Genomic DNA, 23,859 nt, shown 5'->3' with positions numbered 1-23,859 from the left:
AGCCCATCTGGACAAGAGGAATACCTATGTAAGAATGCTGTTTGACTACAGCTCAGCATTTAATACCATAGTACCCTCGAAACTCGTCATTAAGCTCGAGACCCTGGGTCTTGACCTCGCCCTGTGCAACTGGGTCCTGGACTTTCTGATGAACCACCCCCAGGTGGTGAGGGTAGGAAACATCTCCACACTGCTGATCCTCAATAATGGGGCCCGACAAGGGTGCGTTCTCAGCCCTCTCCTGTACTCCCTGTTCACCCATGACTGCGTGGCCAAGCACGCCTCCAAATCAATCATCAAGTTTGCAGACGACACTACAGTGGTAGGCTTGATTACCAACAACGACGAGATGGCCTACGGGGATGAGGTGAGGGCCCTCGGAGTGTGGTGTCAGGAAAATAACCTCACACTCAACGTCAACAAAACAAAGGAGATGATTGTGGACATCAGGAAACAGCAGAGGGAGCACCCCCCTATCCACATCGACTGGACAGTAGTGGAGAAGGTGGAAAAAATTTAAGTTCCTCGGCGTACACGTCACGGACAAATTGAAATGGTCCACCCACACAGACAGTGTTGTGAAGAAGGCTCAATAGCACCTCTTCAATCTTAGGAGGCTGAAGAAATTTGGCTTGTCACCAAAAACCCTCACAAACATTTACAGGTGTACAATCGAGAGCATCCTGTTGTGATGTATCACCGCCTGGCACGGCAACTGCTCCGCCCTCAACCGTAAGAAGGTAGTGCGGTCTGCACAATGCATCACCATGGGGCAAACAACCTGCCCTCCAGGGCACCAACATCACCCGATGTCACAGGAAGGCCAAAAAGATTATCAAGGACACTGCCACTGCCAGTTCACCCCACTATCATCCAAAAGGCGAGGGCAGTACAAGTACTTCAAAGCTGGGACCGAGAAGCTGTTTAACAGTCTGATGGCCTTGAGATAGAGACTGGAAAACTGCCATCACTAACATTGAGTGGCTGCTGCCAACATACTGACTCAAATCTCTAGCCACTTTAATAATTTGATGTAATAAATGTATCACTAGTCACTATAAACAATGGCACTTTATATAATGATTACATGAGCTAAACTACTTCTATGCTCGCTTCGAGGCAAATAACACTAACATGCATGAGAGCACCAGCTGTTCCAGAAGACTGTGTGATCACGCTCTACGCAGCCGATGTGAGGAAGACCTTTAAACAGGTCAACATTCAAAAGGACCACAGGGCCAGACGGATTACCAGGACGTGTACTGTGAGCATGTGCTGACCAACTGGCAAGTGTCTTCACTGACATTTTCAACTTCTCCCTGTCCGAGATGCTATTCATTGACTACAGCTCAGCGTTCAACGCCATAGTGCCCTCAAAGCTCAGGTCCCTGGGATTAAACACCTCCCTCTGCAACTGGAACCTGGACTTTCAGATGGGCTGCTCCCCAGGTGGTAAGGGTAGGTAACAACACATCGGCTACGCTGATCCTCAACACTGGGGCCCCACAGGGGTGCGTGTTCAGTCCACTCATGTACTCCCTGTTCGCTCATGACTGCATGGCCAGACACAACAACAACATCAATAAGTTTGCTGATGACACAACAGTGGTAGGCCTGATTACCGACAATGATGAGACCAGCCTATAGGGAGGAGTCAGAGACCTGGCCGTGTGGTGCCTGGACAACAACCTCTCCCTCAACAAGACAAAGGAGATGATTGTGGACTACAGGAAAAAGAGGACTGTGCACACCCCCATTCTCATCGACTGGGCTGCAGTGGATCAGGTGTCCACATCACCAACAAACTAACATGGTCCAAGCACACGGAAGACAGGCACACCAAGACAAAACCTATTCCCCCTTAGGAGACTGAAAAATATTTTGCATGGGTCCTCAGATCCTCAAAACGTTCTACAGCTGCACCATCAAGAGCATCCTGACAGGTTGCATCACCGCCTGGTATGGCAACTGCTCGGCCTACGACCGCAAGGCACTACAGAGGGTAGTGCGAACGGGCCAGTACATCACTGGGGCCAAGCTTCCTGCCATCCAGGACCTCTATACCAGGCGGTGTCAGAGGAAGGCCCTAAAAATTGTCAAAGACTCCAGCCACCATAGTCATAGACTGTTCTCTCTGCTACCGCATGGCATGCGGTACCGGAGCACCAAGTCTAGGTCCAAGAGGCTTCTAAACAGCTTCTACCCCCAAGCCATAAGACTCCTGAACATCTAGTCAAATGGCTACCCAGACTATTTGCTGTGGCCCCTCACCCCCTCTTTATACCACTGCTACTCTCTGTTGTTATCTATGCATAGTCACATTAATAACTCTACCTACATGTACATACTACCGCAAATAACCGGTGCCCCCGCACATTGACCCTGTATCAGTACCCCCTGTATACAGTTGAAGTCAGAAGTTTACGTACACCTTAGCCAAATGCATATAAACTCAGTTTTTCACAAATACCCTGTCTTAGGTCAGTTAGGATCACCACTTTATTTTAACGTGAAATGTCCGAATAATAGTAGAGAGAATGATTTATTTCAGCTTTTATTTCTTTCATCACAGTCCCAGTGGGTCAGAAGTTTGCATACACTCAATTAGTATTTGGTAGCATTGCCTTTTAAATTGTTTAACTTGGGTCAAACGTTTCGGGTAGCCTTCCACAAGCTTCACACAATGAGTTGGGTGAATTTTGGCCCATTCCTCTGGACAGCGCTGGTGTAGCTGTGTCAGGTTTGTAGGCCTCCTTGCTCGCACACGCTTTTCAGTTCTGCCCACACATTTTCTAAGTGGATTGAGGTCAGGGTTTTGTGATGGCCTCGCCAATGCCTTGACTTTGTTGTCCTTAAGCCATTTTGCCACAACTTTGTAAGTATGCTTGGGGTCATTGTCCATTTGGAAGACCCATTTGCGACCAAGCTTGAACTTCCTGACTGATGTCTTGAGATGTTGCTTCAAGATATCCACATAATTTTCCTTCCTCATGATGCCATCTATTTTGTGAAGTATACCAGTCCCTCCTGCAGCAAAGCACCCCCACAACATGATGCTGCCACCCCCGTGCTTTACAGTTGGGATGGTGTTCTTCGGCTTGCAAGCATCCCCCTTTTTCCTCCAAACATAACGATGGCCATTTTGGCCAAACCGTTCTATTTTTGTTTCATCAGACCAGAGGACATTTCTCCAAAAAGTACGATCTTTGTCCCCATGTGCAGTTGCAAACCGTAGTCTGGCTTTTTTTATGGGGGTTTTGGAGCGATGGCTTCTTCCTTGCTGAGTGGCCTTTCAGGTTATGTCGCTATAGGACTTGTTTTACTGTGGATATAGATACTTTTGTACCTTTTTCTTCCAGCATCTTCATAAGGTCCTTTGCTGTTGTTCTTGGATTGATTTGCACTTTTCGCATCACAGTACGTTAATTTCTAAGAGACCGAACGCGTCTCGTTCCTGAGCGGTTTGACGGCTGCGTGGTCCCATGATGTTTATACTTGCGTACTATTGTTTGTACAGATAAACGTGGTACCTTCAGGCGTTTGGAAATTGCTCCCAAGGATGAACCAGAGGTCTACAATTTGTTTACTGAGGTCTTGGCTGATTTCTTTTGATTTTCCCATGATGTCAAGCAAAGAGGCACAGAGTTTGAAGGTAGACCATGAAATACATCAACGGGTACACCTCCAATTGACTCAAATGATGTCAATAAGCCTATCAGAAGCTTCTAATACCATGACATCATTTTCTGGAATTTTCCAAGCTGTTTAAAGGTTCAGTCAACTTACTGTATGTAAACTTCTGACCCACTGGAATTGTGATATCATGAAATAATCTGTATGTAAAGAATTGTTGGAAAAATGACTTGTCATGCACAAAGTAGATGTGCTAACCGACTTGCCAAAACTATAGTTTGTTTACAAGAAATCGGTGGAGTGGTTGAAAAACAAGGTTTAATGACTTCAACCTAAGTGTATGTAAACTTCCGACTTCAACTGTATAGTCTCGCTATTGTTATTTTGCTGCTGCTCTTTAATTACTTGTTACTTTTATTTCTTATTCTTATCTTAAATGTTTTGAATCTGCATTGTTGATTAGGGGCTCGTTAGTAAGCTTTTCACTGTAAGGTCTACCTACACCTGTTGTATTCGGCTCATGTGACTAATCAAATTTGAGTTGGTCTCAGAACAAGCTTGATTTGCATGCTCAATGTTTGCTGTCTCATAAAATGGTGATTGTGGCTGTATATACGGGTTATATCGCCTGTGAAATGCATTTTTATACAGTACAGGGAATAATCTGTGCTGTATTTCCTCCCCTAATTTTTCAGTGTCGCACCAGTCAGTGTTCATGCAGCCTTTGACAAAGCAGCAAACTACTTTGGAATGAAGCTTGTTCACATCCCCCTGGACAAGAAGACCTTGAAAGTGGATGTTAAGGTGCAAATATTTATTTTGTTCCTATACTAATGGTTAGTCCAAATAATAACTTGACTGGAAAGTCAGTCCGTGCTCAATAAACAAAAGGTCTGCATACACAGGTGGTCAGAGTAAATGTAGGTTGGTTGGTTTACAAATTCCCAATTGTAACTGGTAGCCTTGACCCCAGCCTACTTTAGGTAACAAGAATACGGTGTGATGTCTTGCAACGTGATACTACTTTAACTAATGACTGTCACTGCCGTGACTGACTGGGGAACTCTTCCTCTGTTTGGACTGTTGTAAGATGACAATTTCAGACATGACAATAGTTACAGGTATCGTCACAGCCCTATATATATATTTTTTTTTTTGCATCTCTATTTTTTCCATGGCAAGAATGAAAACACAAAGCAGACTGAACTCTTTGGTCCTTTAAAAAAAAACTGCAAACCTAAAATATTGTGTGACGTAGCTTGGAAAAATAAATTAATGTCACTCTGGATGACAATGTAATGATGTTTGTTTCCAGAATTAGAGCTGTTTTCCTAAAGAAGTTAAATCTGCTTCGTGTTTTGTTTCCTTGCCAGTATCGCAATACTGGTGTCGTCCCGGGCCTGCGAAAAACCTGGTGGCAACAATGACATTAGAATGACTGGTTCTTAGTGAGGGTGGATGAGACTTATCATCGCCATAATCATTTGTCTTAAAGCAATATCTCAATTCCTTTTAACTCCTGATAACTCCTAGTTGTTTTGTATAGGCTATGAGGCGAGCCATCAACAAGAACACAGCCATGCTGGTATGCTCCGCACCCCAGTTCCCCCATGGAATCATTGATCCTATTGAGGAAGTAGGAAAGGTAAAGCGTCTCATTGTTATCTACTTCTCATACTAAGTCATGGGAAAATGTATTTAAAAAAACGGTAAATCATACATGAAGTTGCTTGTGTACCTGTGTAGTAACAATGTTGTTGCATAGTACTTTACCTGAAATGACCTAACCCATCACACATGGTGTTTTTCAGCTGGCTGTAAAGTACAACCTCCCTCTGCATGTGGATGCTTGTTTGGGAGGGTTTCTAATAGTTTTCATGGCCAAAGCCAATTACCCACTGGCTCCCTTTGACTTCAGGGTAAAGGGTGTGACCAGCATCTCTGCAGACACACACAAGGTAAGAACAGGGTGTGGATCTCAGACAGTCTTACCTAACATTTTTCTCCCTCTTGCTTTTCAATCATAAGATGCACATTGTTTCATAAACATCTCGTTTTTTGGGGTTGTTGTGTTGACTGGTTGTTGTTGACTAATTGATAGTTTTTTTTTGATCTACCTCTACTCCAGTACGGCTTTGCCCCCAAAGGTTCATCAGTGATCCTGTATAGTGACAAACAGTACAGGCATTACCAGTACTTTGTGGCTCCAGACTGGCAGGGGGGCATCTATGCATCCCCATCAGTGGCAGGTTCTCGGCCAGGCGGTATCATCGCAGCGTGCTGGGCCACCATGATGTACATGGGAGAGGATGGCTACATAAAGACTACTAAGAAGATCATTGACACTGCACGAACTATCAAGACAGAGTAAGAGACCCATCTTTTACTGTAGACATTATATGCCTTGATTTTTGGCTTTCTCTGTTAAAAAACCTCTTAAGGATCGCCTAAAATGACATACCCAAATCTAACTGCCTGTAGCTTAAGACCTGAAGCAAGGATTTGCATATTCTTGATAACATTTTGAAAGGAAACACTTTGAATTTTGGGGAAATGTGAAATGAATGTAGGAGAATATAACACATTAGATCTGGTAAAAGATAATACAAAAGAAAAGAAAAAATTTGTTTGTACTATGATCATTGAAATGCAAGAGAGGGCCTCCCGGTGGTGCAGTGGTTAAGGGCGCTGTACTGCAGCGCCAGCTGTGCTATCAGAGTCCCTGGGTTCGCGCCCAGGCTCTGTCGTAACCGGCCGCGACCGGGAGGTCCTAGCGTCGCCCGGGTTAGGGAGGGCTTGGTCGGTAGGGGTGTCCTTGTCTCATCGTTGTAGCGATGAGACAAGATAGTAGCTACTACAACAATTGGATACCACAAAATTGGGGAGAAAAGGGGTAAAATTTTAAATTTTAAAAAGAAATGCAAGAGAAAGGCCATAATGCATTATTCCATCCCAGTCGCAATTTAGATTTTGGCCACTAGGTGGCAGCACTAGTGATGAAGCCCGGAAGCCAGCCGCACCAATGCGCCGGAGGAAGCACCGTGCACCTGGCCACCTTGGTTAGCGCACACAGTTCTGTTCATAATTTTGTATCAAGACTGCCCAATGTGCCTAATTGGTTTATTAATACATTTTCAAGTTCATAGCTGTACACTCTCCTCAAACAATAGCATGATATTATTTCATTGTAATTGACAATGAAAATTGGACAATGCAGTTAGATTAACAAGAATTTAAGCTTTCTGCCAATTTCAGTTATGTCTATGTCCTTGGAAATGTTCTTGTTACTTACAACCTCATGCTAATTGCATTAGCCTACATTAACTCTACCGTCCCAAGGTCGGGACACCGATCCTGTGGAGGTTTTAACCAGATTTGGATATGTGGTAAAGCGAAACTTTTATAGGTACAATCAGAAACATTATGGTTGTTTTTATTTCATCAAGTTTGATTCGCTTTCTGTTGGTTCCTAAACCATCTTTTAATTTACAACAGGCCCAGAATATTGTTAGATTTCACTGTTTCTACGAGCTCTTTGTAAGCAAATTGAGATCAATGTTTTTGGATAGGATAAATATTTGAGGTGTGTTGGTTTTGTTTATTTCTGGATAGAATCCGTAAGATAAATGGAGTGTTTGTGTTTGGAGACCCTGAAGTGTCCGTGGTGGCAATAGGCTCTGACGTCTTCGACATTTTCCGTTTATCCAATGCACTGACGTCAAAGGGTTGGAATCTCAACACGCTACAGTATCCATCCAGGTATGTTTCCCTAAACTTTTTTCCCATCTTTGAAATTCAGTCATACTTATCAATTATAATGTATACCTTTTTTCATAGAATATTAACTATGCACTGTATGCTGAGGTAATACCAGAAAACTAAGTCACGATGTGGACAAAATATCTAATTGCGATTTCTTTGGGCCGGATATTGCGAACACTTGGGTGAAAACTTGGTAATTCCATCAGACATAGTTAAAACAATTGTCGGGGTGGAGAACATCACTTCTAACATGAGATTGTGTGAATGAATACACAAGCAAATGAAACAAATATTTTCCAACGTTGTAATAGGCTAGATAGGATTATTCCACCTGCATATTAACAAACGTAAATGTTTAACGTGGTCATCCAAATATAGTGCGCTGTAAGACACTGGAGTCTGGTCCAGTAAATCAATGTGACATGTTTCAACTTCTCCCTTATTTTTGTTGTACAGTGTAGGATTCTTGTATCTCCTGTCCAGCTTGTTTATCATCTTCTTGGAGCTGTCTTTGCGGAATGTGTAAATAGGAACCATGCCTTCGGCTAGGGGATAACCTCAGTGATCCCGCAGGGATAGCCTGCGGGCTGTTTTAAAATTTTTTTTAGGACGTTACACTTGAAAACGCATAGGCAATCAATGCCTGTTTACGGTAGGTGGCTGAGAGGCTTTGCTGCTTCTGAGCACTTTTTCTTCAGTGGTGTAAACTACTTAAGTAAAAATACTTTGAAGTACTACTTAAGTAGTTTTTGGGGGGTATCTGTAATTGACTATATTTTTACAACCTTTACTCCACTACATTCCTAAAGAAAATGTATGTACTTTTTACTCCATTAGGGCTGTCCCCAACAAAGAAAATCATTGGTCGACCAAGAGTCAGTCATCTGTTGTTTTTAAAGAAAATGTGTGTTTTTCCATATATAGAAACATCCTATGTGTTTTAATCAAATCAACTATATGCACTTAGGGCTGTTACCGTATTACCGCCACACCAGCAGTTATGAGTCATGAGTTGGTTAAATTCCACGTGACCGTTGAGTCATGGTAATCTCCTCTTATGCAATCAGGACATGTGTTGAGAGTACCCAACTCGCCAATGGCCTGGTACTCAGGGGCTCTATTTTCCTTCTAACCACTCTGACATTAATGCAATTCAAACAAACACTTATCAAAACAGTATTGTGCTTTTAAAACTCACCTCTGTCATTGATCAATTTGAAGAAAGAAGTTCAACAACCGGTTGAAACGGAGTCAAACATGGTCGTTGTGGATGTTGTTTCAAAGCCTAACAATGAATTGAAATGAACAGCGCTTTCTAAGGTGATGATTAATTCAAAACACCCATACACATATTCAAGCATATGCATAGGCTATGTATGAGCCCTGAATTTAAAAAATGAGTGTGAAGCTCGTTATACAATACAAGTCCTACCGCATAATACGCACTGCAGAAAAACTATTTGGACAGTGTAAACAACACTAAATGAATTAGGTAACAGCAGAGTGGCTGTTTTAATGGGGGGGGAAAGTGTAAATCCTTTATTACAGCATAGCAAAAATGTATAAAGCAGGGTGGCCAGCTCTAGGAAGAGTCTTGGCGGTTCCAATCTTCTTCCATTTAAGAATGATGGAGACCACTGTGTTCTTGGGATCCTTCAATGTTGCAGAAATGTTTTGGTACCCTTCCCCAGATCTGTGTCTCGACACAATCCTGTCTCGGAGCTCTACGGATAATTCCTTCGACCTCATGACTTGGTTTTTGCTCTGACATGCCCTGTCAACTGTGGGACCTTATATAGACAGGTGTGTGCCTTTCCAAATCATGTCCAATCAATTGAATTTACCACAGGTGGACTCCAATCAAGTTGTAGAAACATCTCATAGATGATCAATGGAAACAGGATTCACCTGAGCTCAATGTTGAGTCTCATAGCAAAGGGTCTGAAATGTTATGTAAAGCTAGTTTTTTTATTAATTTATTTTTACTAAATTTGAAAACATTTCTAAACTTTTTTTTTTTGCTTTGTCATTATGGATTATTGTGTGTAGATTTCTGAGAAAAATATATTTTTAATCTCATTTTAGAATTAGGCTGTAAAATGTGGAAAAAGGCATTAGTGCCTTCGGAATGTATTCAGACCCCTTGACTTCGTTTGCTGTGAAGAGCCCGAATCACTAGATCATTTATTCTGGCATTGCCCCTATAAAGTGTGTTTCTGGTCACAGGTTCAGGAATGGTTAAAAACAAATCACAAAACTAACCTTACAAATAGCAGTGTTGGGCGATTTTGGAAAGCCATAGTCGATCAATAATATAATAATACTCATACTAAACACTTTCATCTTTTAGCTCACAATCTGTTGATACTATGCGATTAGAAAGGTTCATAATTCATGTAAAACATCACAATTGAAAAAATGGTCTACTGTGATAGGTGGGATGGCCTGAGGTTGATGGGTGGGATTAAATGTTTGGTAATGTATTATTGTCACGTGAGAAAGGCCAGTGCCTGCTGCACCCCATCCACCTTGCAGTCTGAGTAGAGGCAACCATAAACCTGGAGGTTTTATGTCATTTTGAGGCATGTCTTGTTTCAAAACTTTTTTTCATTGTCCAGCAGGCGAAGACACAATCCTAGTCATATTAGCAACCCATGCTATTTGTTGCATCTTTAGATCTCCCCTCGTTCAAAATTTCGAATGGATATTTCCATCTGTCTCATGAAACCGCTCGCATGTGCAGTTAGCTTTTTAGAACGGTGTGTTCCCGCTAATTTAATTTTGGAACATTTGCGCATAGCCTACTGCCGTGTGTGCATTGTTGCCGTTCTAATGTGAAGAAATCATATATATATTGATGTACAGTATGTTCTATGAATTTTGAATCTGTCTGAACTCTCCCAGACATTTAATTTTTTTGTGCGTCCCCGGGACGGCCTTCATTTTGTGCCCTGTCTACATACCCAGAAAGAAAGCACATTGTTCGATCCTCTCTGTCTCTCTCTGTAACTGTTAGACAATTATTTGCTGTGTTGGCTCTAGTAATGATTGGTAAGACTGGCGGTGGTCAGGACACAACAAACGAGTTATGAGGGAAAAGGATGTAGCTAGCTAGTGCTAGTTTGTTCTCACATCACTTGTCATGACTGCCTGCTGCAGCGCTATCTCAACAGTGTTGACTGTGCTGAACACACACACCCCACCAGTCCCCCCCCCCCCTCCCCACCACACTCACTCACTCACTCACTCACTCACTCAGCAACAGCCTGCCTCACTGCCAGGTCACAGTGAAATGTATATATTTTTAAGAGAAATGCAATGGCGGCCACGGTGCAATTTAGAAGTAGCCCAAAAATCCGCAAACCCACGACCAATACATTTTCACCTGTGACCTCGTTTTCAAAGTAGCCCAATTCTGCATGCCATGCAGAGAGCGAGAGAGGTCTCTTGTGATTGGTCAGCATCCTCTGCACATGTAGAGGGAATGAACGGAGTCTAGCGAATCTCATCGGAGTAGGTACGGTAGTCTAGTGTCAAAGAAAGGAGAGAAATCACAGCCTCTTGAGATATGCACATTTCAATATCGCAATTTGATTAATCATGCAGCCCTACCCCGGGCACCATTTTGAGTAATGTTTTAAGTACTTTTGTGTCTCTTTAAACAACATTCTCTCTGTCCCACCGCAGCATCCATATCTGTTGTACAGTGCTGCACACACAGGAAGGTGTGGCCGAACAGTTCATCAGTGAGGTCAAAGAGCAGGTGGCTCTCATTTTGAAGAACCCCAATGAGAAGACCACTGGAATGGTGAGTGTTAATGCTGACTCCATTACCTGGAATAAACTTCCCAGCAGTGCACCAATGCTCTAATAGAAAATATCAATAGTATAAGATTATTTTTGGAGATTTAATATTCACACTTAAAATGAGAGAATAAAAAATAAAAATTGTTCTCTAAAGTGGCTTCGCTTGCAAACATATTTGTTTTATATTTTAATTTGCAAACTTATTGGATACATGGCTCTACATTCATAAATGTTCATGCTCTAGGGAGCGATCTATGGCATGGCCCAGTCCATCCCCGACAGATCCATGGTGACAGAGATCTCCTGCGGTTTCCTGGACTGCCTCTACAGCACAGAGGAGCCAAGGTCCTCTCAGCCCCAGAAGACCCATATAAATGGCAACAGCAATGGCAAGGCCCACTGAGTAGTTTGGCTGTGGCCTGGACACACACCTGGGTCATATTCATTAGGGCACGCAATGGAAAGCGTTGTAAAACGTTTTGCACCAGAAAAGAAAATAAGTGTTTATTGTTAGACAAGTTCAAGTAGTTCCTCCCTGTTTTAGTGTTTCCTTCCATTTGGTGCCTAATGAACACAGCCCTGCTTACCAGCCTGCTTCACCTCTGGTCCACCAATTGAATCACTCAACAGTTGCCTTATCTTGCCCACCTTTAATCTATCCACACACCCTTTTTCAGATATCTTCAGAAGCACAAGCCATTGTTTTTAGCTACCGAGGCATTTTTCAAATATATGGAAAGTGAAAGCACACATGTAAAATATGTAGAATAGCAGCTCAAGCCATTCAGATAAAGTTATGTATGGTTTTGAGAGGAGAACATTTTTTTAAAATGTAATATAAATTAGTTTTTTTTCAATTCTATAGAGCACTTGACGACGGTTTAATTCAAGTGGTAATTTCAATGTCTGTTCTGTCTCGAGATTTTCTGCTTCAGTTAGATGCTATGAACTCTGTAATTTACAATATCCTGCTATCTCTCTCTCATAATTGTCTCGTTCTGAAGTGGTGATTGAAAATACTCTAGATAAAAAATGTTTTCATAGAAGAACATTTTAGCCTCCAAGTAATGTTTGGTTGAGAGCAAGACCACAATCATAAGTCAGGGAGAACCCCTCTACTGCCCCCTACCAGAAAACACTATATACTTCTCAATACTCATGTTCCAGGTACTTATGACAGTGATTTTAAATCTCTCTGTTCGAATAATCTACAACAAGTAACAGTTTTCACTGAAAATCATTCATTTCCTGGCGAAATAATGACCCAATGAATAGTAATGAATGATAGAGGGGCAATCATATCTGCATGGATTTCTATGGACAACAAACTTGAGTCATTTTTAAGACTTGAGCTCCTTTTGAATTTAGCACAATACTTTCCTAGCCACTTATTGTACTACAGTGCATATATACATGTATTCCTAATTGTCGTCCGTCTGTGGCTAATTGCATGTTTCAGTAATAATTCAGGCAGCAGGAAACCCCAGCTGCTGTAGTACACTACCTAGTATACTGTGCACCGCCAATATGTTAAGAATCTGAGACTTACAATCCTTTGATTTGACCACATATTCATTACCCCTTTCTATTTGAGTCAATGGTTTAGCCGTGAATCGAATGGTTTAACATAGAATTGATCTCAAGGAACGGAAAACAACTTATTTCGGCATCTTTTATAGGCTGTTTTAAGTCTCCAACTCAGATTTAATAATTATTTTGTGTTCAGATATTAAAATAATCAACTTATCTTCTAATTTTATCTACCTCAGTTTCTGTTCAATGCAAATGTGTTGCTTGTTCACCCAGTAACATAGTTATAGGGCTAAAGAAGACCAGAAATGCCTGTCTCAGTTTTTCATATGTAAGGTTTAAACATTTCAGACTAAACTGTTATGGCATTTGATAAACTGCAAACTGTTCTTAAAAGCAATGCTACTGGGATCAAACTGTTTGCAAAAAAAACAAACACACCCCTACTGTACACTTGGTAGGACACCCAAAAAATCCTTTGATCTTTCCCATGTGCTTTCACGTTAGTGTTTGTAGTCCAACTTTAAGTACATATCAGTTGTTTTCTTTCCATGTCTGTGTCGTAGATGTTTTCCCTTTCTGGAGTCATAAGGAGGGAAATAGTCTGACAAGAATGTTATGATGATATGATGACTTTTAGCCTCGTCCTGGTGTATCATTAAGCATTGACTATGTGACCACTGCTTTTTCTGTTGTTTTTTATCACAAATTGTCTCGTCTTTCTTTTCTTATCTTCAACCATTGTGTTTTTCTTTTTGACTGCAGATCAAGCACTAGTTTGTTAGGGGTCAATTCTGGTCTTCGAGGGCTGCAGTTTCTAGTTTGTTCTTTTGATTTTCTAGCGCCACTGCTTGATTATGTAGCACGAACGAAAAAAATCAATGGACAGGGTGGCCCTCAAAAAGGCACACAGTTGTCAGAGACCTGACGACGGATTCATCCTGTGGTTTCTATTTTTCGGTGGAGCCGTCAATGGGGAAACATCCACTAATATTTTGTGACGTTTCAATAGCCAGGAGATTATTTTCAATTGCAATAGAAACATGTACATGTCCTTTATGAAAATGATTGTGGTAGTATTAGTACATGAGAAATTGCTGCTTAGTGATTACCCCACCATATAATCTGTAACTTGTACAGTGAGAATTGGGTCAGCTTTACAAAATGTGCCTGTGAAAATCTGAACGAAGCACCTTGCCCTCTAGGAGGTATGGTAGATCATGCCTTTTCTGTTGTTGTTGCATGGGCATAATTGTAACAGCATTAGGCATTTACCTGTATGCCTTTTATAGGTTAGATTGACGAGTGCTATTGGGTAACGCCAATGAATAGATCCATAAAAATATATGTATGTATCTCTAAGGAAATGTAGATTTATATTTGTATGTATCGATCAGCCTCAGGGATTTGGCTTCATAACATCGAGTTCAGTAAGGTCCAGTTCTCTTTTATACCGTACATGTAAGTGTTGTTCATTTGAAATAATAACATTAAATGTTTTGAAAAAATATATAGTGGCATGAGTTTGTAGCTATCTCGTGAGCTGAGCATAATTTAAAAAATAATACTAGTCATCTTTTTTATATACTGTATAAAACTAATTTAACACATTTTTTGCCTGAGGTTGCTAAATCACTACATCCACCCCTGACTATTGTGTAATTGTTTGCTATCCTTCATTACTCCAGAGGAAACACCTTTTGAAAGCATTTGTTGGCCTTGACTACACTCCTTTTTTCAGCATAACAATTGATTCAAAAATACTTTCAGCACACCGGAAGCTAAGCGACATACAATTTTCAATAATACCACAACAGCTGTTCCATTTGTTGTTTTTAGATAAACAAGGTTTCATCAGATTGAATATATTTATCATCTTGTGATTTCTAGGATGGGTGAAATATATTCTGTGGCTGGCCCCATTTATCTGTAGGCCACTTTTGACAAATTAATAAAGACACACTGGTTATTCAGACAAATTTATTTGCCACTTACTAGACCGAGGAAAACCATTTGAGACAAATGGTAGCCACAAGTAGGCTAGACAGACTGACAACAAAACGCAGTGTTTATGTTGCCACTATAATTTTAGATAATGACGAATGAACAACAGTTCGTAGTCAGAGCTAGAGTCATATTACGCACCTTTTTTAATGCTTTTTATTTTAGAGCACTTGATCTGCTCAGCTGGGGATAGAGGAATGTTTCATTTACTGTGGGTTACGAAATTGACACTTGATAAAGATGAGCAATAATGACTGAATAAAATAAATACTGAGCAATATTGTATGCTAAAAAAAAATGTGGGGAATTATATTAATTTATACTACTACAATTGCTCAGAGATTTTGTTTAACAAGTAATACTATTTCTTCAAAAAAGGTAAGGGTCAAAATTGACACCCCTACAGATTCTTATAAATTAAAGTAGTCAAGTTTAGCATTTGGTCCCTAGCACACATGACTACAAGAAGCTTGTGACTGCAATCTTGTTGGATGCATTTGCAGTTTGTATTTTGGTTGGGTTTCAGATTATTTGAATGGTAAATAATGTATTGTGTCATGAATTACATTGTAAATAAGAATAGAATGTTTCTAAACACTTCTGCATTCATGTGGATGCTGCCATGATTACAGGTCATGCTGAATGAATCTTGAATAATGAGTGAGGAAGTTAGAGGGTCAAAGATCATACCCTCAAGACATGCTAACCTCTCACCTTTACCAATAACGGGAGGTTAGCATGTCTTGTGGATATGATCTTTGAACCCCTGCAACTTTCTCACTCATTATTTACAATTCCTTCAGGATTATTTACATGACTGTAGAAGTGTCTTATTTCTTAAACAAAATCTATTTTTCTGAGCAATTGTATGAGTATAAAATAATATAATTTCCCAATTTTTGGAGCATATAATATGGCTCAGTATTTGAATTATATATTTTTTTGTCATTATTGCTCATCTTTATCAAAGGTGTCAATTTCAGACCCCACTGTATATAGTCCTATGGTCTTGGTACTGGCTTATGGTCTTGTGCTCTTAAATCCACTTTCCACATCTGTCTAGTAACACCACACCTACTAAATGTTACATTATGAATTGAACGTGAACATTAAACAAACATTCATTGGGATTCTGGGATGTCATTTCCTGTTCCTGTCCCAGGTTAGTCATCTGAATTAACGTATGGAGCGGGATGAATAGGTGTCCTCTGCTCTGGGTTCTGCCACTGAAATGACTGGAACTGATTGGCTGAAGGCCATGTGTTGCTCAGAGGACAGATGCTTGGTCGATGAAGGTAGCCAGAGTGATGTTTCTCTGGGAGAGGCCCCCCCAGTCATGTGTGCGATCTGGACCTGGTGGAGAGGATAAGAGACTGCAGGAAAGACTGGGTAAATCAAATCAAAGTTTATTTGTCACGTGCGTCGAATACAGCAGGTGGAGACCTTAGTGAAATGCTTACTTACAGGCTCTAACCAACAGTGCAAATAAGGTATTTGGTGAACAATGGGTAAGTAAAGAAATAAAAACAACAGTAAAAAGACTGTGAAAAATAACAGTAGCGAGGCTATATACAGGTACCGGTTAGTTGGGCTGATAGAGGTAGTATGTAGATGTAGATATGGTTAAGGTGACTATATGCATGTGATATAGATGTAGATACGGTTAAGATGACTATATGCATGTGATAAACAGAGTAGCAGTAGCGTAAAACAGGAGGTGGTGGGTGGCCGATGTGCGGGGGGGGGGGGGGGGGGGGAGCGGCGGCGGCACTGGTTGGTCGGGCCAATTGAGGTAGTATGTACATGAATGTATAGCAAAAGTGACTATGCATATATGATAAACAGAGTAGCAGCAGCATAAAAGAGGGGTTGGGGGGGCACACGATGCAAATAGTCTGGGTAGCCATTTGATTACCTGTTCAGGAGTCTTATGGCTTGGGGGTAAAAACTGTTGAGAAGCCTTTTTGTCCTAAACTTGACACTCCGGTACCGCTTGTCATGCAGTAAGAGAGAACAGTTTGTGGCTGGGGTCTTTGACAATTTTTAGGGCCTTCCTCTGACACCGCCTGGTGTAGAGGTCCTGGATGGCAGGCAGCTTAGCCCCAGTGATGTACTGGGCCGTACGCACTACCCTCTGCAGTGCCTTGCGGTCGAAGGCCGAGCAATTGCCGTACCAGGCAGTGATGCAACCAATCAGGGTGCTCCTGATGTTGCAGCTGTAGAACCTTTTGAGGATCTGAGGACCCATCTAATTTCTCAAACATACAAGTATTAGGCACCATTTTAAAGATAAAATTCTCGTTAATCCAGCCACAGCGTCTGATTTCAAAAATGCTTTACAGCGAAAGCTAATTAGGTCACCACCAAGTCACAGAAAAACCCAGCCATTTTTCCAGCGAAAGAGAGGAGTCATAAAAAGCACAAATAGAGATTAAATGTATCACTAACCTTTGATCTTCATCAGATGACACTCATAGGACTTCATGTTACACAATACATGTATGTTATGTTCGATAAAGGGCATATTTATATCCAAAAATGAAATTTTACATTGGTCAGTAGTTCCAAAACATGCTGTGATTTTGCAGAGAGCAACATCAATACACAGAAATACTCATTATAAATGTTGATAAATTCAAGTGTTATGCATGGGACTTTAGATAAACGTCTCCTTAATGTAACTGCTGTGTCAGATTTCAAAAAAACTTTATGGAAAAAGCATAATCTGAGTACAATACTCAGAGCCCAAAAGAGCCAAAATAAATAACCGCCATGTTGCGCAGTCAACATTAGTCAGAAATAGCATTATAAATATTCCCTTACCTTTGATCTACATCAGAATGCACTCCCAGGAATCCCAGTTCCACAATAAATGTTTGATTTGTTCGATAAAGTTCATCATTTATGTCCATGTACCCCCTTTTGTTAGGGAGTTTGGTTGTAGAAACATATCAAACTATGTATAACATCCTAAAGATTGATTCTATCATAAATGTTCAATAATGTTCCAACCGGAGAATTCCATTGTCTGTAGAAAAGCAAGGGAACGAGAGCTACCTCTCGTGAATGCGCGTGAATGAGATCGAGGCTGCTGGCAGACCTCTGACTCATTCCCCTCTCATTCAGCCCCCCTTCATAGTAGAAGCCTCAAACAACTTTCTAAAGACGGTTGACATCTAGTGGAAGCCTTAAGATGTGCAACATGACCAATATCCCACTGTAACTTCAATAGGGGCTGAGTTTAAAAACTACAAACCTCAGATTTCCCACTTCCTGTTTGGATTTATTCTCAGGTTTTTGCCTGCCATATGAGTTATGTTATACACAGACATCATTCAAACAGTTTAAGAAACTTCAGAGTGTTTTCTATCCAATAATAACAATAATATGCATATATTAGCATCTGGGACTGAGTAGGAGGAGGTTTACTCTGGGCACGCTTTTCATCCAAAAGTGAAAATGCTGCCCCCTATCCCAAAGAAGTAAATCATGGTGTTGGAGTCATGCCTGGCCATGCAGTCGTGGGTGAACAGGGAGTACAGGAGGGGACTGAGCACACACCCCTGGGGGGCACAGTGTTGAGGATCAGTGTGGCAGATGTGTTGCAACCTACCCTCACCACCTGGGGGCGGCGCGTCAGGAAGTCCAGGATCCAGTTGCAGATGGAGGTGTTTAGTCCCAGGATCCTTAGCTTAGTGATGAGCTTTGCGGGTACTATGGTGTTGAACGCTGAGCTGTAGTCAATGAATAGCATTCTCACATAGGTGTTCCTTTTGTCCAGGTGGGAAAGGGCAGTGTGGAGTGCAATAGAGATTGCATCATCTGTAGATCTGTTTGGACGGAATGCAAATTGGTGTGGGTCTAGGGTTTCTAGGATAATGGTGTTGATGTGAGCCATGACCAGCCTTTCAAATCACTTCATCGCTACGGACGTGACTGCACCGGTCGGTAGTCATTTAGGCAGGTTGTCTTCGTGTTCTTTGGCACAGGGACTATGGTGGTCTGCTTGAAACATGTTGGTATTACAGAATCAATCAGGAACATGTTGAAAAGGTCAGTAAAGACATCTGCCAGTTGGTTAGCACATGCCCGGAGCACACGCCCTGGTAATCCATCTGGCCCCGCAGCCTTGTGAATGTTGACCTGTTTAAAGGTCTTACTCACGTCGGCTACGGAGAGCGTGATCACACAGTCGTCCGGAATAACTGATGCTCTCTTGCATGCCTGGAAGCGAGCATAGAAGTGATTTAGCTCGTCTGGTAGGCTTGTGTCACTGTGCAGCTTGCGGCTGTGCTTCCCTTTGTAGTCTGTAATAGTTTGCAAGCCCTGCCGCATCCGACAAGCGTCGGAGCCGGTGTAGTACGATTCAATCTTAGCCCTGCATTGACGCTTTGCCTGTTTGATGGGATGTCGGAGGGCATAGCAGGATTTCTTATAAGCTTCCGGGTTAGAGTCCCACACATTGAAAGCGGCAGCTCTACCCTTTGTCTGTAATCCATGGATTGTGGTATGTACGTACAGTCACTGTGGGGGAGACGTCTTCAACGCACTTATTGATAAAGTCAGTGACTGATGTTGTGTACTCCTCCATGCCATCGGAAGAATCCCGGAACATGTTCCAGTCTGTGATAGCAAAACAGTTCTGTAGTTTAGCATCTGCTTCATCTGACCACTTTTTTATAGACTGAGTCACTGGTGCTTCCTGCTTTAATTTTAGCTTGTAAGCAGGAATCAGGAGGATAGAATTGTAGTCAGATTTACCAAATGGAGGGTGAGGGAGAGCTTTGTACGCATCTCTGTGTGTGGAGTACAGGTGTTCTATAATTTCTTTCCCTCTGGTTGCACATTTAACATGTTGATAGAAATTAGGTAAAACTGACTTAAGTTTCCCTGCATTAAAGTCTCCGGCCACCAGGAGCGCCGCCTCTGGGTGAGTGGTTTCCTGTTTGCTTATTTCCTTATACAGCTGACTAAGTGTGGTCTTAGTGCCAGCATCTGTCTGTGGTGGTAAATAAACAGCCACAAAAAGTATAGCTAAAAATGGCAATTTATCACAAGATACTCTACTTCAGGTGAGCAAAATGTAGAGACTTCCTTAGATTTCGTGCACCAGCTGTTTAGAAATATGCACAGACCGCCCTCGTCTTACCAGAGTGTGCTGTTCTATCTTGCCAGTGCAGCGTATATCCTACTAGCTGAATATCCATGTCATCATTCAGTCACGATTCCGTGAAACATAAGATATTACAGTTTTTGATGTCCCGTTGGTAGTATATTTGTGATCGTACCTAGTCTAATTTATTGTCCAATGATTGCACGTTGGCAAGTAATATTGACGTAACGGCAGCTTTCACACTCGCCTTCTGCGATCCTTACGAGGCATCCCGCTCTGTGTCCTCTGTACCTGCGTCTCTTCCTCTTGCAAATAACAGGCATGTTGGCCTTGTCGGGTGTTTGTAGAATGTCCTGTGCATCCTTCTTGTTGATCTTAGTCTAATTCAAGGTGAGTGATTGCTGTCCTGATATCCAGCAGCCATGTTTTTGCTGTAAGATATGGTTTCAGAAACATTATGTACAAAATAAGTTACAAATAATGCGAAAGGACACATAATAGCACAATTGGATGGGCGCCCGTAAAACTGCTGCCATTTCTTCCGGCGCCATCTTACTGATAAATGGACATACGCTGGTTATTCAAATGGACATACACCTGTTAAAGCTATAGTGACATATGGAGAGACAGCATCACTAGTTGTGAAAGGGATAACAGGTTTGTCTATATCTCTTTTACCCCAGGCAATCCTAGTGGGCTTATTGAAATACCTCGTTGTACACATTAAACCACTCAGGGTGATGGTCCATTTTCTCTGCTTTTGTAGAGCCACTCTGGACATGAAGCCAAAGGCCTGTGAGATAAAGTATCACACTGTACGTCCAAGTCTTCATTGTCACAATCAAGTAAAATGCGTTTTATACCCTACAGCCATTAAATTGATCCTAGATCAGCACTCTCAGACAATTTTTATGAATATATTCAAGCTTTTCTGACCTGGTTGAAGTCTTTGAAGATTAACTCTTTGTAGATGGCGTCCCTTCCCACCACCACCCACTGGGCGTTCCGGAGCAAGGGGAGTAGACGCTCCCTCTCCTCCTCACTCAAACCCTGGATTTTACTGGCCTGGGAAGAGCAAAGCAAATAGTCACTGGCTGCCTATGTGAAGGTTGGCAGTTGCACAAATGCAAACTGTGATTGGTTGCGTAGAAGCCCGTCTGGAGTTAGTGTTGCATTGCCTTCCTGGGGCCTGTTCATAACGGTCAGATAGAAATGCGTTGTGTAGAAGCGGTACAATTATCTGTTTATGTAGAATTGGAGATTGTTTTTTTTATAGAATTTGTTTCTGCAACATTCTGAACGTGTCACCCTAATTGAAAACATCCCTGGTTTTCAAAATGGTGGGAGGCTCCATTGCTTTCTCCTCATCTCTTCAATGGAATTCCACAGCTCTTTACACATGTGCTATCACATGAGCTTTAAACTAAGTTAATTCTGAAAGGTACTTAAAAAAGGAGGGTATTTGTAAAAGGATTTGTCAATGTCTCTAAATGATCGGTCTTGGTGTCGAGCCAACATGGAGACAAAGCAAAGAGATGTCACCACGAAGCAGCCGATTTTCAAGGAGAATGCCATCAACCGGTATCTTAGCAATATGCTAATCTTCTTTATCACTATCTGTGAAGCGTTGACAGATTTGGGGAACAGCACATTGACCACAGGCAGACAATAACCAAAGGCTTCATCTCATTCAATGACTTGCTGTATAGACTCTGTTCCAGTACAATATGTTTTATTGCAAAAAAACATTATATAGACTTTAGGTGCCATCTCATGTTATAAGACTCCCTCAGTATTCAGTTTTTCAAATACTCATATATGGCCCAATCAATAACTCCAATTGCTTAATTATCTATTCAAAACAACACAGTACGCCTCACAGGTGTGCCAGACAGAATACATGTGGCTCATAACATAAAGAAGCTACAATACAAAGAAATTCACTCACTGTGGTTTTTGGCTGTTCTCAGAGAGACTGAGGGCTCTGCTTCACTTGCACTGAGGCAATCTGCTATCACAGTTAAAAGCAGCTTGAATGCAAGCTGGGGTCCTGTTCTAGCTGTCCATGCAGAAGCCTGAACAGAAATACACACTGCTGGTCTTCGGCATGACCATAATCTTAAATCCTCTCCACTGTTGCCCATAACAACACCATTTTACTAGCCAGTCATTATGTGATAAATTTGAAAAGGGCATCCATGTTATCTCTGTGAAAGGATATTGACAGATTATGGTCTCAAACAGCACCTTTCACTCTAAACAAAAATTACTGATTGATGTAATTCACGAATGTAGGTCAGTGTGTAACATTCAATGGTTTAGTCTACACTACACTAAGAGCCATATGTCAGAGAGATTCCATGGTTCTCTGTCCCTGTGTCAGGGTACAATGAGGGTCAAAGGTTAATGAGTTTCCCTACTGTGAGATGACCCTGTGAACTCAGCTGTAACGGGGCACTCGGGAAATTAGCTAGTTAAGGAAATGAACAGAGGGAGATGACAAATGATCAAGGTTAAAGGCCTGAATGAGTGTAGGAAATGAATATGGTGCTTCAGTGGTTTGCTGTGGTTTGCACTGCAAAGGGTTTGTTGATGTGCGGACATTGAGTGGCTAGACATTGAGGTTGATGGGTTTGGGCTGGGGGTGGCAGGGTCAAATCAAATCAAATTTTATTTGTCACATGCGCTGAAAACAACAGGTTAACTTACAGTTTCAAGAAAATCCCCCCCCAAAAATGAACAGTTAAGAAAAACAAATAATTAAAGAGCAGCAGTAAATAACAATAGCGGGGCTATATACAGGGGCTACCGGTGTCAAGGTAATTGAGGTAATTATGGACATGCAGGTAGGGTTATTAAAGTGGCTATGCATAGATAATAACAGAGAGTAGCAGCAGCGTGGGGGGAGGGGGTGCAAATAGTCTGGGTAGCTATTTGATTACCTGTTCAGAAGTTTTATGACTTGGGGGTAGAAGCTGTTTATAAGCTTCTTGGACCTAGACTTGGCGCTCCGGTACCGCTTGCCGTGCGGTAGCAGAGAGAGCAGTCTATGACTATGGTGGCTGGAGTCTTTGACAATTTTTAGGGCCTTCCTCTGACACCGCCTGGTATAGAGGTCCTGGATGGCAGGAAGCTTGACCCCGGTGAGGTACTGAGCCATTCGCACTACCCTCTGTAGTGTCTTGCTGTCGGAGGCCGAGCAATTGCCATACCAGTGTCATGACATTGGCCTGGGGGATAGGTTTATGACAGTCATAAATACTTCTTCCCCCCTTTTCCCTTCTCTAACCTACTGAGGTTACATTTAAAAAAAAACTTGGTTAACATAGAGATTCTGGGAACATCAGTATGTGGGGGGAAATGAACTATATTCTGGTAATCCGAACAATTGAACATATGCGGTGGTACTGAATATGATGTCAGTTCGGTTGTCATTTGAGACTTTCTCATCAATGATAAGATGACAAACTCTACAGTGGAAAGTCTATACATCAGAGTTATCAGATTCACTTGGAATTGTTGTTCAATTTAAATGTTTGAATATTAAATGATTTGTGATGGGATGAAATGTGATTTTAGCTTCTAAAATGTGAGATGTGGGTTTTCATAAGTTAGGGCTGCTCACTCAGTGGCCCGCACACGTGAAGAGACAGAGGTTGTAAACTATGACACACACCCCTTTTCTCCCTTCCTATATAAAGCCTTGACAACAACATAACTTCCTGTTCCAATGAGGTAGGATGACGATCCTATGTCAGAATGGTTCAGATAAAACTACAGAAAGAAGCCAACATCAGCATGAGCTTTGGTTGCGAATGGTATGAACGTTGAACTCTTATTCAAGACAGAAGTGATACCTCCTAGCCGTTGAGTTAGCGACCGCAGCTGCAAACGCAGGTTAGGAAGGAACGGACAGAGTATCCCATCTATCACACAACGACGTTACTTCAACTTATCCAAGTGACCACCAGAGACATTCTTCAAAGGACAGAGAACTCGGTTTGGCAACA

General features: G+C 41.7%; 1 protein-coding gene across 1 annotated transcript in view; it reads left to right on the top strand.

Annotated features, from left to right (window-relative positions):
- The window catches only part of sgpl1 (sphingosine-1-phosphate lyase 1), a 34,420-nt gene extending 20,178 nt beyond the window's left edge, over nucleotides 1-14,242 (top strand). The window contains exons 8-14 of the mRNA XM_020481477.2: nucleotides 4,329-4,437; nucleotides 5,180-5,278; nucleotides 5,445-5,591; nucleotides 5,762-6,000; nucleotides 7,246-7,392; nucleotides 11,083-11,203; nucleotides 11,447-14,242. Coding sequence (XP_020337066.1) covers nucleotides 4,329-4,437; nucleotides 5,180-5,278; nucleotides 5,445-5,591; nucleotides 5,762-6,000; nucleotides 7,246-7,392; nucleotides 11,083-11,203; nucleotides 11,447-11,605 — 1,021 coding nt within the window. The 3' untranslated portion in view covers nucleotides 11,606-14,242. The remainder of the gene's footprint in view (nucleotides 1-4,328; nucleotides 4,438-5,179; nucleotides 5,279-5,444; nucleotides 5,592-5,761; nucleotides 6,001-7,245; nucleotides 7,393-11,082; nucleotides 11,204-11,446) is intronic.
- The last annotated feature ends 9,617 nt before the right edge of the window (nucleotides 14,243-23,859 follow it).

This window comes from Oncorhynchus kisutch, linkage group LG4 (genome assembly GCF_002021735.2).
Source record: "Oncorhynchus kisutch isolate 150728-3 linkage group LG4, Okis_V2, whole genome shotgun sequence".
In the NCBI taxonomy this organism is placed as follows: Eukaryota; Metazoa; Chordata; class Actinopteri; order Salmoniformes; family Salmonidae; genus Oncorhynchus; species Oncorhynchus kisutch.
This window is presented reverse-complemented; position numbering and strand designations above follow the sequence as displayed.